General features: G+C 42.3%; 1 protein-coding gene across 2 annotated transcripts in view; it reads left to right on the forward strand.

Moving 5' to 3' along the window:
- CMTM8 (CKLF like MARVEL transmembrane domain containing 8) overlaps positions 1-15,816 on the forward strand; it is a 99,024-nt gene extending 83,208 nt beyond the window's left edge. For both annotated transcript variants that reach the window (XM_056520094.1, XM_056520093.1), the window contains 2 exons: positions 12,875-12,994; positions 15,415-15,816. In XM_056520094.1, the coding sequence (XP_056376069.1) occupies positions 12,875-12,994; positions 15,415-15,492 (198 nt within the window). In that variant the 3' untranslated portion in view covers positions 15,493-15,816. The remainder of the gene's footprint in view (positions 1-12,874; positions 12,995-15,414) is intronic.
- Positions 15,817-15,940: the final 124 nt, after the last annotated feature.

Genomic DNA, 15,940 nt, shown 5'->3' on the forward strand with positions numbered 1-15,940 from the left:
GTGGCTAATGTAAGAAAAACAAAAACCAGCCTTCAGTACTTTAGAAAAGATAAAAGCCGGGTGCATAAATGATGCATAAACTGTAATGGCCATTCATTAGCTTTAAAATAGTGTGAGCTATCTTTTAGAATTAGGTTGTATACCAATCTGAAAACACTGCAGGGCCCAAGCTTATAAAATGAGAAAACCCCTTTAACCCATTTTAAAGTGATGGCATATAACATGGATATTCTTATGTATTGACCTTTGCGACCCCAATGAGCTCCTCTTAGTTGCTGCAATGACATTGACATAATAGAAAGCATTGATAGTAGGCACTACTACTAATAAGAGACTTGTAAGGATAAGCTGCCAAATGTGTAGTTTTGTAAATAATCACTTTAATACTGCTTTTTCTGTGAAAAAGCAAGAAAAAAAACCCTGCTGCTCTTCTCGCAGTAAAGATGCACTATGCACAAAACTGAAATAGAGGATTGTCTTTAATTTGTTGTGAAAAAGTATTTTGCTGCTTCCAATTATAATTTTTTTTTTTCAGTTTAACATTTTTCACACTCAAATGCTTCAGATAATCAGATAAACTTGAATGATAAAGATTATCTATGTAAACCCAAGGGGGGAGGGGGGGGGGAATATATCATTCCCTACCAGCACAGAGTGGCAATATTGTGCAACGTTTTGGTGCAAGCTCCACTTTTGTAGGAGTGTGTGTAACATTTTTGTGCAGGGACATGGCTTGTGCAGTAGATTTGGCATTTACATTATTCTGTGCTGGTGCAGGGAATGATAGATTCCCTCCAAAGCGCTGTTCTTAAGTGGATGAAATTGTTTATTAAAGGAAAATGCTGTTTGTGTGAAAGTCATTGCCCTATTAGCTACTAAACCAGTCAACCAAATTTAGTTGACAAATTAATTTTACTAGCCCCACCCAATCATGACACATCTGATTTAACCGCTTAAAGACCACGGACATATATTTACATCCGTGGCCGGCTCCCCATCTGAGAGCGCTTTGTATCTGCGGGGTCCCGGCTATCAGCAACCAGGACCTGCGGCTAATACCGGACATCGCCGATCGGGCTGAGAGGACAGCGGGAAGTGTTTTGCCTTCTTCCCTGCTGTCCGATCGACGTTTGATTGCTCCTAGTCTGAAATGCAGGCTTGAGCAATCAAGCGCAGAAAACACTGATCAATGCATTCCTATGGCAATGCATTGAACAGTGCCTGCAATCAGTGTATTCTGTATTATAGCCCCTAGAGGGGGCTATAACACTGCATAAAAAAAAGTTAAAAAAATGTTAATGTGATTTAACACTTTCCCTAATAATCAGTCACCCCCTTTTCCCATTTAAAAAGTGTGTAAATAAAAACACTTTTACACTTGGTGACTTTTTATACCATAAAAAATTAATAAAAGGCAATCAAACAGTCAGATCAAAACAAAAATGGTACCGATAAACTTCAGATCACGGCGCAAAAAATTAGCCCTCATAATGCCCCGTTTGTGGAAAAATAAAGTTAGGGGTCAGAAGATGACAATTTTAAACGTATTAATTTTCATGCATGCAGTTATGATTTTTTTCCGGAAGTACAACAAAATCCAACCTATATAAGTAGGATATAATTTTAATCGTATGGACTTACAGAAAAGATAAGGTGTCATTTTTACCGAAAAATGTACTGCGTAGAAACGGAAGCCCCTAAAATGACAAAATGGCGTGTTTTTTTTTTTTTCTACGGAAATTTTTTGGTAAAAGGACATTACAAAGTAGAATTGGTGGCGCAAAAAAGCCATCATGTGGATTTTTAGGTGCAAAATTGAAAGGGTTATGATTTTTAAAATGTAAGGAGGAAAAAACGAAAGGGGTTAACCGATATTGCTTTGTGAGAAACCGCCACTTTTTTAACCAGATTCTTTTTGAAAATCAAGTTCCGTTTCACTAGCCACATCCAGGCAAAACTATTGCTAAAAGTTGAATGCAAAACTTCCACTTCCTAGAAGCTGTCTGGCAATGTGAAACGGCTAGAAGGGATCAAAAAGCAGCAGATGATGCCACAGAAGAGATTAAAATACAGATGCCCAAAAAATTCTTGTCCTCTACCAGTCTGGAAAGTGTTACGAACAGATTGCTAAGCCCCTTGAATTCTATTTAGCTGTGGTGAGGGTGTGATGGAGGGCAGATGTTGTTACCATAGGAGCAGATGGCATGAAACCCCTTGTATTCGGGTGGTGTAGAGGTTAAACCACGCCCTGGTGTCACAAAGGTATGCTGCTGGATCATGGGCGAGGCTCGGGGGCAAATAATGACTCCGATGCCAAGTTCTGGAACAACGGCAGCTTTAATGAGGTAGACAGGTGTAATAGTCTTTACAGCTCAGTTAGGTCCAAGGAGGTAACCAGTGACTTTGGAGACTCTAGGGCTCTCTGGGACTTATAGTGGATTTGGACAATTTGCTGCAGGCCCATGCTGACTTGGTAAAGACTGATCTTGAATGACTTGACTAGACTGACTTCACCCCATATGTAGCTTACTAGGTACTGGATTAGTGGAAGCGTGGCTGCGTGGTAGGCCTTGGGTCTCAGGACACCAGACACACTCTCAGGACTTGACGCTTCCTCAGCAAACTTTGTACTGACTAGCTCCTCCAGGGGTTTATATGGGGGTAGAGACTGGAGGGGTCCCATAGGTCACCCTATGTCACGTGATCACTGGTACCTTCCTTGGTTACAACACTTGGTAACAGTAGTTAAAGACACATACAAATATATATATACATTCCAATAGATGAAATATAATTAACCATTTACATTGCATATGGTAAAGAGGGCCTCTGTACACCGCAATAGAGTCTGCCTGACAGGACACCAAGGGTACAGGGGTGCACCTCCTGTACTGGGCCACCACAGAGCCATAGTGAAAAACCTTAACCACAAATGAAAACTTGAAACAGTGGTAACCCACCTTGATTCCTCATCCAGAAGATAACAAAAGTACCCAGAAGACCATGTGAAGAACTCCTGGTCTCACTTATCTCAAGTCAATCTCCAATAGGAAACACTGGGCTCAACTAGCATCTGTGGGGGAGTGTTGGAAGGCACAAATAACATTGAACAGACTTGTAAATTACTTCTATTTAAAAAATCTTAATCCTTCCAGTTCTTATCAGCTGCTATATACTACAGAGGAAGTTATTTTCTTCTTGAATTTCCTTTCTGACCACAGTGCTCTCTGCTGACACCTCTGTCCATGTCAGGAACTGTCCAGAGGATTGCTATGGGGATTTGCTCCTACTCTGGACAGTTCCTGACATGGACAGAGGTGTCAGCAGAGAGCACTGTGGTCAGACACAAGGGAAATAAAAAAAGAAAAGAACTTCCTGTGTAGTATACAGCAGCTGGTAAGTACTAGAAGGATTAAGATTTTTAAATAGAAATAATTAACAAATCTGTTTAACTTGCTGGCACCAGCTGATTAAAAAAAATGTTTTCCAGCGGAGTACCCCTTTTTAAACTAGTCATAGTTCATCTTGATGCTTCATTAATCCCTGCTAAGGGGTGCATGTGATCCACACCTGTAGGGATAACTTTTGGTATAGTGTCAACCAAAGCAAACACATGCATGTGTATGCACAAAGTATAGTGGAAAGTTACCTCTAAAGTGTACCCGTATGTGTCCATATCTAATTGTAGAAATGTGCATCTTGATAGTCTTATAGCTTTTCATAAATTCAAGTGCATAACGGTGTTCATGTGTTACCGTGTGGAAACCTCATATGATCTACAGGTTACAGGATTTTACAAATGTTTATAATATGCTCTCCACTGTAGAGCAATTTTTGTTAAGCCCCTGAGGTGCATTTTAGTATGAAGTGTCATGCTCATTACCAAATGAAAGGGGAAATTCATCACTGACTTGCTAATCCAGTTTCCAAAAGAAGTTTATGGAAGTGTTTCTTCTTTCCCGATCGCCCACGACAGCACCCATGGCGAGACAGTCCCCTCATCCATGGGACAGGAAACGCTTGCATTTAAGGATGACACAGGCTGCTATTCCCTAGTTGTTTCCTGTCCTGTGGAAGAAAAGGACTGGTCTCAGTTTACTGGATTTTGCATATAGTCCTCTTTTGGGAGACCTCTGCAGAGCCTGGGGCAGCCTCTCCCTGCCTGTGCAGCGTGCACATCTCCCGGTCCCTCACTCCTTTTGGCACCCGGGTCTCCATGCGGGCTCTGTCCTCTTCCAGGTATGCAACGGGTGGCCGGGGAGGTGGCAGATCTTGCGTAGGCCCAGCGTGCGTGCTGCAGCGTCATCACGTGACCGAAAGGAGGATGGGGACACTGCGAGCTATAGGAAATACCCAGAGAGGGGAGGTCAAGTGAATTCCGGCGGGCGGTAATCCGGTGGGGGATTTAAACAGGAGAGGTGCCCAGCCAGTCCCAGGGCCTCTCCAGACCTTGAAGGAGAAGGACTTCACCCCAGTCCAAGGACAAATGGAGCAGACATTCCACATTGAGAATATGGGTGGGAGCCGAGCCGGGTACCTTATGGTGGGGTAAGGGGACACTGTCTCAAGTGGTTTTACTTTTATTTTCTATCATGACGCCCCCTCCCGTAGGCTTGCATTTAGGGGGCAGGGCGTGATGTCACAAGGAGGTGGAGCCATGAGGTCACGACTCTCCGGCCCCGTGGTCATCACGCTACACTTATGGAGCCTCCAGTGCTGCGGCAAGCTCGCAAAGGCGGGTGTGCAATGACAGATTGCGGGGGTCCCCAGTGGTGGGACCCCTGTGATCAGACCTCTTCTCCCCTATCCTTTGGATAAGGGATAAGATGTATTAGTGCCGGAGTACATCTTTAAACTTGTGTTCCCATTGGCAGTCACATCCGCCAGACTGGAGAAATCACTAGTTTTTCCATCAATGAACCTTATCTGTCCATTTTGGAGGATAGGGTGGTTTTGTCTCCTGATCCTGCTTTCCTCCCTAAGGTGGTCTCTGACTTCCACAGGTCTCAAGTGGTTACCTTACTAACCACTGTTAGTGTGATAATCCTAAAAATGATAGGGAAAGAAAATTCCATTGTCTGGATGTTAGGAGGGGTTTGCTTCATTTGGAAGTGTCCAGGGTTTGGCAGCTATCGCCTCAACTGCTGTTTCAGTTCCAGGGGGCAAACAAAGGTAGAGCGGCTGCCTAGAGTACTGTGGCTAGGTGGATAAAACAGTCTGTACAGCTAGCTTACTCTTCGGCAGGGTTAGACCCCCTGTCAGGGTTTACAGCTCACTCTACCAGATCAGTTTCCACATCCTGGGCAGAAAGGGCCTAGAGCCTCCATACAACAAATGTGCAGAGTGGCCACTTGGAGTTCAACTCGTACCTTTTTTATGGGCACTATAGATTATGACTGAATGAGATCTTCATCTCTCAGATTTAAAGTACTCAAGGCCATAGTCTCTTCCCCCCCCCCCCCCCCCCCAGTCCTCCCAGACCTGGACTAAAGAATCTGCCAACTCCTGGACATCTGTGGTGCAATGTGGCATTGGTGGATGGAGCGAGACAAGATGTCACATATGTGCTCAATCGGATTCAGGTCTGGGGAACCAGCGGGCCATGTCCATAGCATCAATGCCGTCCTCTTGCAGGAACTGCTGACACACTTCATCCACATGAGGTCTAGCATTGTCTTGCATTAGGAGAAACCCAGGGCCAACTGCACCAGCATATGGTCTCACAAGGAGTCTGAGGATCTCATCTCTGTACCTAATGGCAGTCAAGCTACCTCTGGCAAACACATGGAGGGCTGTCCCCCCCCCCCCCCCTCCCCAAAGAAATGTCACCCCTACACCATTACTGACCCACTGCCAAACCGGTCATGCTGGAGGATGTTGCAGGCAGCAGAACATTCTCCACGGCATCTCCAGACTGTCACATGTGTTCAGTTTGAACCTGCTTTCATCTGTGAAGAGCACATGGCCCCAGTGGTGCATTTGCCAATCTTGGTGTTCTCTGGCAAACGTCTGCCAAACATCCTTCACGGTATTGGGTTTCAAGCACAACTCCTACCTGTGGACCTCGGGCCCTCATACCACCCTCATGGAGTCTATCTGACCGCTTGATATGCCATCTCGCATTGATGTGCCATCCTGGATGAGCTGCACTACTTGAGCCACCTGTGTGGGTTGTAGACTCCGCCTCATGCTAACACTAGTGTGAAAGCACCGCCAGCATTCAAAAGTGACCATCAGCCAGGAAGCATAGGAACTGAGAATTGGTCTGTGGTCACTGCCTGCAGAACCACTCCTTTATTGGGGGGTGTCTTGCTTATTGCTTATAATTTCCACCTGTTGTTCCATTTGCACAACAGCATGTGAAATTGATTGTCAGTCAGTGTTTCTTCCTGAGTGGACAGTGTGATTTCACAGAAGTGTGATTGACTTGGAGTTACATTGTGTTGTTTAAGCGTTCCCTTATTTTTTTGAGCAATGTATATAAAAAATAAACACCTTAGTTCATAAGATTCTAGTTAATGTGCTACTTACCGGTAAGAGTCTGTTTTTTCAATAAATCTAAGGGATTTAATCAAGAAATATGTGGAAAAGCACGGATGCACAAACATTTGCATCAGAGTTGTGAATTTTTTGGCCCCTTTACGTCAAGCCTGCCTTTTTTGATCGTGTGGATGGGATTATGGGGCAAAAGAGGCAGCTTGACACACTTTTGATGATTTATGCCAGTAGCTGCATACATTAGTGGAAATCTACACCAGCTTGCATGTGTCTTTTTCAATAAATCCAGTCCAGCTGTCAGGATATGAAACACTGGTATTGGTAAAGGGCCTTTCCATCATGGCAATGCAGAGCTATCCGGAGAGTTACCAGAATAAGGGAATAACTTTTATTCTTCTATTCAATAATGAAAATGTTTCTTAGTTCCTTACAACTAGGACAAGACAAATGGAGAATTCGAAACAAAGGGGGTATTTATTAGTGGTAGAGCACTTTTGTTATCTAAATTAGTCACAAACGTTATGCACCTTTTTGGTGTAGTTGTAAATGATTTTGTAAAGTGTTGTAGTTTTTTTTTAGCAGGGATTTGCAGTGGTAACCTATTTGACAACTGCACCTTTTTACATTTAGGTGTGTTTTTGCAAAATGCAGGACATTTAGGTAAGTTTATACCATAATTGTCCTGAAAAAGGGCTTTCAACAACATTTTTGTATGGGTTACATAGTTTGTAAGGTTTAAAAAAGACAGGATTCAAAGTTCAACCTAAAACTTTAATGTGTTGATTCCCAACACCCCCCCCCCCCCCCCCCAAAATAAGTCTGATGCCGATTGCCAATAGAAAAAATGCTGACTCCAAAATGGTAATCCAGAATAAATTCATATATTCACAAATCTTGTATCCATAACTTGTAATATGTTTTTCCACAAAAACATCTGGGCCCCCCTTAAATTTGTTTATTTAGACAGACATCACAACATCAAGTGGCAGAGTTAAATAGTCTCTCTCTGCTCTTTTATAGTAAAGAATTCATGTCTGTGATTATGGTGAAACCTTATTTCCTCTAATGTGTGGAAAGAAATAATGGCACTCACCACATTTGGGGTGACGGCTGTGCTTTATTCGATAACCGGCAGACTACAGCATGGGTAGGAGGGATGCCAAGAGCCTGATAGCTATTCCGTGCACCAGGTGCACTTCTTCAGACCACTCCCCCACTGTCAGTGCCGGCATAAAAGTACCTGGCAGTGACGTCAGTGGGCGTATGCCTTTAACATACACTAAAAGTGTACAAAAAGAATTAAAAAACATACAAACAAACCAGCAGTATGCAACAATAAGAAAAAGTACAAAATTATAAAAATATACTTAAATCCACCTTGTCGTTGAGGCCAGCCGGACCCTGCGCACACATGCGCAGGATCCATTTCTCCTCCTTTTGCAGTAAAAGCTTCCTTCTGTCACCCCCGCCAACCGGGAGGACTTTTTCTATTCCGAAGAACTTCAGGACTGAGGTATCTTCTCCATGTTCATTGTTTATATGCTCAATAATTCTGGGGCAGCCTTTTTGTGTTTTGATGGACCGCACATGTTCACGGAACAGTGTGCGTGGGGCATATAGTGCTTCCCATATAGAAGCGGCCGCATGCACTCTCTATTCCATAAATGACGTGATCCGTCCGTCAGGTAATAAGATTTTCTACATATATTTCCACTCCACCTAAGTTTTTTGCCTTTTTTGAGACTGGGACACCACTTATAATTACCACAGCAGTTGTTACCTGTGGGTACTGCACTACTGAGCCAGTCAAGATATTTTTTTCTTGTCAGAGATATAGCGGCTATTAGTAAGGAGGTTGCCAATATTTTTTTACTTTATGGAAGGCTATCACGGGTCTATTTTTGGTCACATCACTTAAAAGGGGGTCCTTTACAAGGAGTGACCAGTTGTCATTTTTTGCCTTTTTGATGGTATTAGAAAGAGGGCTGAAATCGAACACAAAGGAAAATCTGTCAGTTGTTGTTTGTTTGTTTCTTGAGGCTCTGATTTTACAGGTTGATTTGTTACTGTACTTTCTATTTTGTTTCCTCCCTTTTCTTAGCAGGGCATTACAATCTTGTGAGGCTGCTCTATCGAAGGCAAAATTAATTTCTTTAGGGTAACCTCTCAGGGTTAACCTGTGAGCAAGATCCTTAGTTTGCATGAGAAAGCTATCATCCGAGCCATTAATTCGCCGCAGGCGCAAAAATTGGCCATATGGTAGGGCGGTTTTTACGTGGCTCGGATGATAGCTTTCAAAATGTATAAGGGCCTTCCCAGCAGTTGGTTTCCTGTAGCCCCTTGTGTGGAGTGTGCCATTAACTGGTTCTACTACCACAGCAAGGTATTCCAGGTTCACTGTGCTGGTTTTATGAGTAAAATTTAAGTTCATGTTGTTATTGTTTGTGTTGAACAAAATCTGTGAAGCCCTTGCTCGTACCCCGCCAGACGATAAAAATTTCGTCCACAAAGCGGTGGTAGTTCTCAATCCACTTACGGTGAGGATTGGATGCGGAAAAACAAATTTTTTTTTTCTCAAAAACCGCAACAAACAGGTTAGCCAGAGTACATGCCACGGGGGTACCCGTGGCCACTCCGCTAATCTGTTTATACCAAACCTGCTCGAATTGTAAAGAGTTACTGGTGAGGATTAGAGTGAGGGAGTCACAGATAAAGTCAACACATAACAGAGTCTTAATGGATTTTGCTCGTATCTCACAGATGCACTCCATACTGAGAGATTGTGGAATATTGGTATTAAGACTTTCAATGTCTATGGCTACCATTAGGTACCCTTCTTGCCACTTACAGTCCTAGATTTTGGTATCTTTGACCAAACAAAACATAAATGTCATCCAGAAGTGGATGCAGTAACCAATCCACATATCTGGATAACTGTTCCAGAATGGATCCCATCACAGACACAATCGGGCGTCCGGGAGGGGAATTCAAGGTCTTATGGACTTTAGGAAGAAATTAACAACAAGGGTAACTCTGATGTTTAGGGAAGAATTTGTTAGCAGTTTTGTTATTAAAGGGGATATCCAGGAAAACTTATAATATATATTTATATATATATATATATATATATATATATATATATATATATATATATATATATATATATATATATATATAATCTCAACTGGCTCCAGAAAGTTACAGATTTGTAAATTACTTCTATTAAAAAATCTTAATCCTTTCAGTACTTATGAGCTTCTGAAGTGAAGGTTGTTCTTTTCTGTCTAAGTGATCTCTGACACATGTCTCAGGAAACGCCCAGTTTAGAAGAGGTTTGCTATGGGGATTTGCTTCTAAACTGGTCAGTTCCTGAGACATGTGTCATCAGAGAGCACTTAGACAGAAAAGAACAACCTTAACTTCAGAAGCTCATAAGTACTGAAGGGATTAATATTTTTTTAATAGAAGTAATTTACAAATCGGTTTAACTTTCTGGAGCCAGTTAATATATAAAAAATGTTTTCCTGGATAACCCCTTTAAGGATTCCTTTTTCTACATATGATCTTAGGAGGGTTTGGAGTTTAGAGCTATATTTTTGGATGGGGTTCTCTTTTAGTACCTCAAAGTTGCTGGGATTGTTTAATTGGCGAAGTGCCTCAGACACGTAGTAGCTTTCACTCATCATAACTATATCCCCCCCCCCCCTTCAGATTTTTTGAACACAACCCCCTTCAATGCTCTCAATTCTTTAAGGGCAATTGTTTCTTCTGGGGGTAAGTTTGGAGGATCCACCTGATAACGCAGCACCTGGACCTCTCCCAGCACCTTGTGCCAGAAGAGGTCCAGGCTACTGCCTGGGACCACCGGAGTCCTCAGTCTCTCAGTATTGAGTGTATCCATGAGATATTAGCAAAATATAACAAGACTCCGTTATGTGTTGACTTTATCTGTGACGCTCTCGGTCTAATCCTCACTAGTAACTCTTTTCAATTCAAGCAGGTTTGGTATAAACAGATTAGCGGAGTGGCCATGGGTACCCCCATGGCATGTACTCTGGCTAACCTGTTTGTTGCGTTTTTTGAGAAAAAATATTTTTCCCACAACCAATCCTCACCGTAAGTGGATTGAGAGTTACCACTGCTTTGTGGACGATATTTTTATTGTCTGGCAGGGTACGAGCAAGGGCTTCACAGATTTTGTTCAACACATAAACAATAATAAAATAAACTTAAAATTTACTCACACAAGGGGCTACAGGAAACCCACTGCTGGGAATGCCCTCATACATTTTGAAAGCTATGATCCGAGCCACGTAAATGCGGCCACTTCTATATGGGAAGCACTATACGCCCCATGTACACTTTGTTCCGTGAACACGTGCGTGCCGTCAAAACACAAAAAAAGGCTGCCACAGAATTGAGCTTATAAACAATGAACATGGAGGAGATACCTCAGTCCTGAAGTTCTTAGGAATAGAAAAAAGTTCTTCTGGTTGCCGGGGGTGACAGAAGGAAGCTTTTACTGCAAAAGGAGGCGAGATGGATCCTGCGCATGCATGCGCAGGGTCCGGCTGGCCTCAACGACAAGGTGGATTTAGGTATATTTTTTATAATTTTGTATTAGTGCTGGACTGTTTGTTTTAAAAAATTTTTTTGTACACTGTTTTCACTTTTGGTGTATTTTAAGGCATACGCCCACTGACGTCACTGCCAGGCACTTTTATGCCGTCACTGAGGACAGTGGGGGAGTGGTCTGAAGAAGTGCACCTGGTGCACGAAATAGCTATCTTGCTCTTGGCGTCCCTCCTCCCCATGCTGTAGTCTGCCGCCTATCGAATAAAGCACAAGTCACCCCAAATGTGGTGAGTGCCTTAATTATTTATTTCCACACATTGTTTGCGGAAGTCCTGATTGAGCACCCCGCTTAAGGTTTGCAGACTAGGTGTCCTTGAGCGTCAGTTTGCCGGGTTTAAGGAAGCTGTGCCGAGCGCTTTCTTAGTCTGTATCACTTCTTTCCTCTAAACTTGGAGGATGCCCCCTTGTCGTTACTGGCCTAGGTATAAAAAAAATTCACTAGAAAGATCTCTGTACTGTCTATTCATATATTGCTGCCTGGCACTGGTCACTATAGTTGAGCTTACTGTCCACAAAGTCCTTTTTTGATTCTATAATTTTAAACACATAATTGAACAATTTTTTTTTTTTTTGATGGCTCAAGTGCATAGCCTTACATTTAGCCAGATTAAACTTTGCCATGTCTGTGCCCAAGACCAGAAGCGTAGCTTGTAACTTCAGGGCCCTGATGCAAAATCTGCAACAGGGCTCCATCTGCCAATTATTGTACTATTCTCTTATGTAAACCCGACTACAAGGGCGTGGTCTAAGATGACAGGCAGGAAGTGCTCAAAACCAAAATGCAGATGTGCATTTATACTAAGGGAGAGCAAGTCCTACACTTGTGGTCCATTGCTATGGGTAATCCCCAGCAAAAAATGCATACAATGGAGGATGCCTGCAACCGACCACAAGTACCACAATGGCATCCTTCCCCGATGATGGGTGTGGATGTAAATCATATAAAGTACAGTAGTACAAAAACACACCAACTACAAATATAGGTGCACTAATGTGGTGGATGTAACGATGACATTAGCTAACCCACAAAACTGATATAAAATTGAGACATTAGCCAGTATATCCTTATATGAAGGATATACCTGAACCCGCACACCAACGCCAAGGTTTCTCAAATGGCACGGGACCTAACCTTAAACCTGCCTGTGCATGATGAGCAAAAAACGGGCCAGTTCTCTTATGGGTAGATGTGCTTTGGGGCCCCCTTAGGCACCAGGGCCCCGGTGCAACTGCTACCTCTATAGCTACGCCCCTGCCCAAGACTCCAGCTTCCTCAGATCCCTCTGTAATATCATATTATCCTCCTCTGTGGTGGTCACTTTACCCAGTTTAGTGTCCTCTGCAAATATTGAATTTCTACTCTGTAATCCCTCTACAAGATCTTTAAAGAAAAACAGACTTCCTGTTCACCCACACTAAACCCAATCCTCTGGGTTATAGTATGTGTGAACAGCATTAGAGTGGTTACTTATATAATTCTGTCAAGCAGATAAAGTTCTCCATCTTGGTAACGACATTTCAGTAACTCCCCTGTCTCCTCAATATGGAGTGCTATACCCGCCCATTTGATTTTTTAACTCTCAAGTCCTAGTAACGGGAGCACTAAATTGTAAGACTCTTATTTCTCTACCAGGTTTTTTAATTTCCTTTTTTTTTTTTTTTTTTTTTTTTTTTTTTGTCATTTTCCTGAGATTAACTGTCCTTACAGTTAAAATGTTGACACTTATTATTATTATTACAGGGTCTGTGCTTTAATGGAAGTGCAAGTGTTTTATACCTCATTGCTGCTATAGTGGATGCAACTTCAATCGCCAGAGATCATCCCCGGCATCACAACTACAATAGTTGGACAGCATCTGCGGTGAGTAGTGGCACCAATTTTAAATTTGATATCAAATTTAAACTCTATTTTAGAAGTAATGAACTTAATTGAACCCCTTAACGACATGTGACTGATCAGGTCCATCACGCCCAAACATGCCATTGGTTACATTTGACAGACTGTCTGTCAGCAGTAAAAAAAAAAAAAAAAGCAGAGAAAGCGATTGCTTTCTCTGCTCCTTCACTGTTACTTAAATATCTCCATCCAGAGGCATTCAGCAGCAGTAAGAAGAGATCCAGGGACTCTCGCGATCGCTCTGTCTTGGCCTATAGCAGCCGAAGAGCAATCAAAACACTGGTGCTGGTTAGAACAGTATTAAGTGATCATAATGACTTCCCAAGCTTTGTTCATTGTAGTGTAGCCATACCGGTCTTGAAGGATGTGTGGGAATTGGCCAGGGGGTGGGCTATAGAGGCAGGTCCTAGCTGGAATTAAAAGAAAGATGGTGCTGTCCTTCTCCTGGCAGAGTGCATAAGGCACTCACTGTATCCAGGAGTGGCATTCAGTGCCCCAAATGAATAAACAGTGTCAGATCAGAGTCAAAATTAGCAAAATCTTAGTACATTTGATCACATGTTATCGAGACCTACTTGTCTCGAAATAAACATATAGTTTGTGTGTACATTACATGAGCAAGAAGAAGAAAAGACAACTAAATCCAAACATCTCTGAAATGTAAGAACAGACTTTGTCTAGAAAGAGCGTTTTGTCCAAATGTCTGGTACCGAAGGGATTGTCCAACCACAGCAAGAAACAAAAAAAATTAAAATTAGCACAGAGTAAAATAAGTCATGCTCACCTGTCCCGTTCCCCACAGCTGCTATTATGTCGTTCCTTGTTCCCCACTGCTCACCACAGGTTTTGATAAATGGGGGAGATTTATGAAAACCTGTCCAGAGGAAAAGTTACCCATAGCAACCAATCGGATAGCTTCTTTCACTTTTCAGAGGCCTTTTCAAAAAATGAAAGAAGCAATCTGGTTGCTATGGGCAACCCAGCAACTTTCCTTTGGACAGGTTTTGATAAATCTCCCCCATTGACCCCAGCAACTGTCCAAAGAGACACACACACAATCTTTTTGGCTTCTGTCCGGTTAAATCAGTCCTATGGATCGGTTTCCCTCATATGCCACGAAAGCTCCTGACACATCGGTCTAAGGTTCACACATTACGAATATTTGAATAATCTGGCAGGCACTAGGATCGCTCAATAGTGTGCAGTCTCGTATTCTTTCTGTGAATGCCGAAATCGGGATTTCGGTGGCAATAACATCTGCCCCGAAAAATTCTGCCATGTGCACAGTTCAGCAGAATCAATTTGAAATCAATGGGACCCTGCTGCAGCAGAATTTCTGTGCAGAATTTTTTAGTGGACCTTCCGCCTAACACTAACACAGCCCTCACTAAAGCAGAGAGAGAAAATAACCTAACAGAATAAAGAGACCTTTATGTACAGTGGGAAAAAATTTATAAACCTCATGAATCAGTTTACATTTGCATACATCAAAAGGTTTGTTTGAAGTATCAGATGAGGGCCTTACCAGACTGTAGAGAGAATAATACAGGATCTTATGAAAAAAAATCTGTTCGGCAATATGTCCCACAAGTCATCCTCCCTTTATTTAAAATAAGCACATTGTATATTGCAAGGTATTTTTATTTATATGCATGCTTTATTAAAAGGTGCCTAAAGTTTCCAAAAACTGTGTCATAGCAACAAGTCAAAACTTTGGAATTGGTGAGAGTCCGGGTGCTGAGACCTCCACCAATAACTAAAATAGACAGTGACACTCAGCTGAGCAATGTGGCCCATTCAATTTTAAAGGGGTACTCTGCTGCTAGACATGTTATCCCCATCCAAAGGATAGGCAATAACATGTCTGATCGCGGGGGTCCGTCCGCTGGGGACCCCCGTGATCTCTGCTGCGGCACCCCAGTCATCCAATGCATGGAGCCAACTCCGCTCCGTGATGGATGACTGGCAAACACAGCTGCCACGCCCCCTCCATTCAGGTCTATAGGAGGAGGCATGACGGCTGTGTACTAGCCATCACTCCCCCTCCCATAGACATGAATGAAGGGGTGTGGCAGCAGTTTGCCAGTCATCCATCCTGGAACGGAGTTGGCTCCGTGCATCGGATGACTGGGGTGCCGCAGCAGAGATCACGGGGGTCCCCAGCAGACGGACCCCCGCGATTAGACATGTTATCTCCTATCCTTTTGGATAGGGGATAACATGTCTAGGGTCGTTGTACCCCTTTAACAACCACTGGGGCTCTTATCAGAAGTTGTGATTGTTTGTTTCCTAGTGCTGGGTCATTATGATAAAAAAATATATATATATTAAATCTTTAACCACCATTTTCAAACACTAACTTATTTTATTTTTTTCTTCTACAGTTTTTTGCATTCTTGGTCACGATATGTTATGGAGGAAGCACCTATTTCAGTTTTCGGTCATGGAGGACAAGGAGTTAATACATGGCCTTGGTCATAAACTGTCAAATCCTACATATTGCAGAAAGTTTTTTTTATGCTGCACCTTTAGTCATTTCAGTTCAGTAATATTTAGTGTTTTAGATTTACAGTGTAGTTATTAATATACAGAGGATGGAATCTAAGTGCATAAATATTTGCAGTACCTATTCCCGGAGTCCAGAGAGTTTGTTGGATGAATGTGTGTTTTAAGTTCTCTACTTTATCACCTAATGTGAAAAATTACTTGGCTCAAAATATATATAGTGCCACAAAGAGCTGTAATAAAAGAACTGGGAAAAATGATATGCTGCCACTTGGTTGTTTTTTATATATATTTTTTTCTTTTTTTATGTGAATTCGCTCATTATATATTATGCATTTCAGTTTTATTATACTGCATGGCAAAAACGGTTCTACTTGGTGAAGAAAAAAATGACAACATATTTCT

The sequence above is a fragment of the Hyla sarda genome, chromosome 5, assembly GCF_029499605.1.
Source record: "Hyla sarda isolate aHylSar1 chromosome 5, aHylSar1.hap1, whole genome shotgun sequence".
Lineage (NCBI taxonomy): Eukaryota > Metazoa > Chordata > Amphibia > Anura > Hylidae > Hyla > Hyla sarda.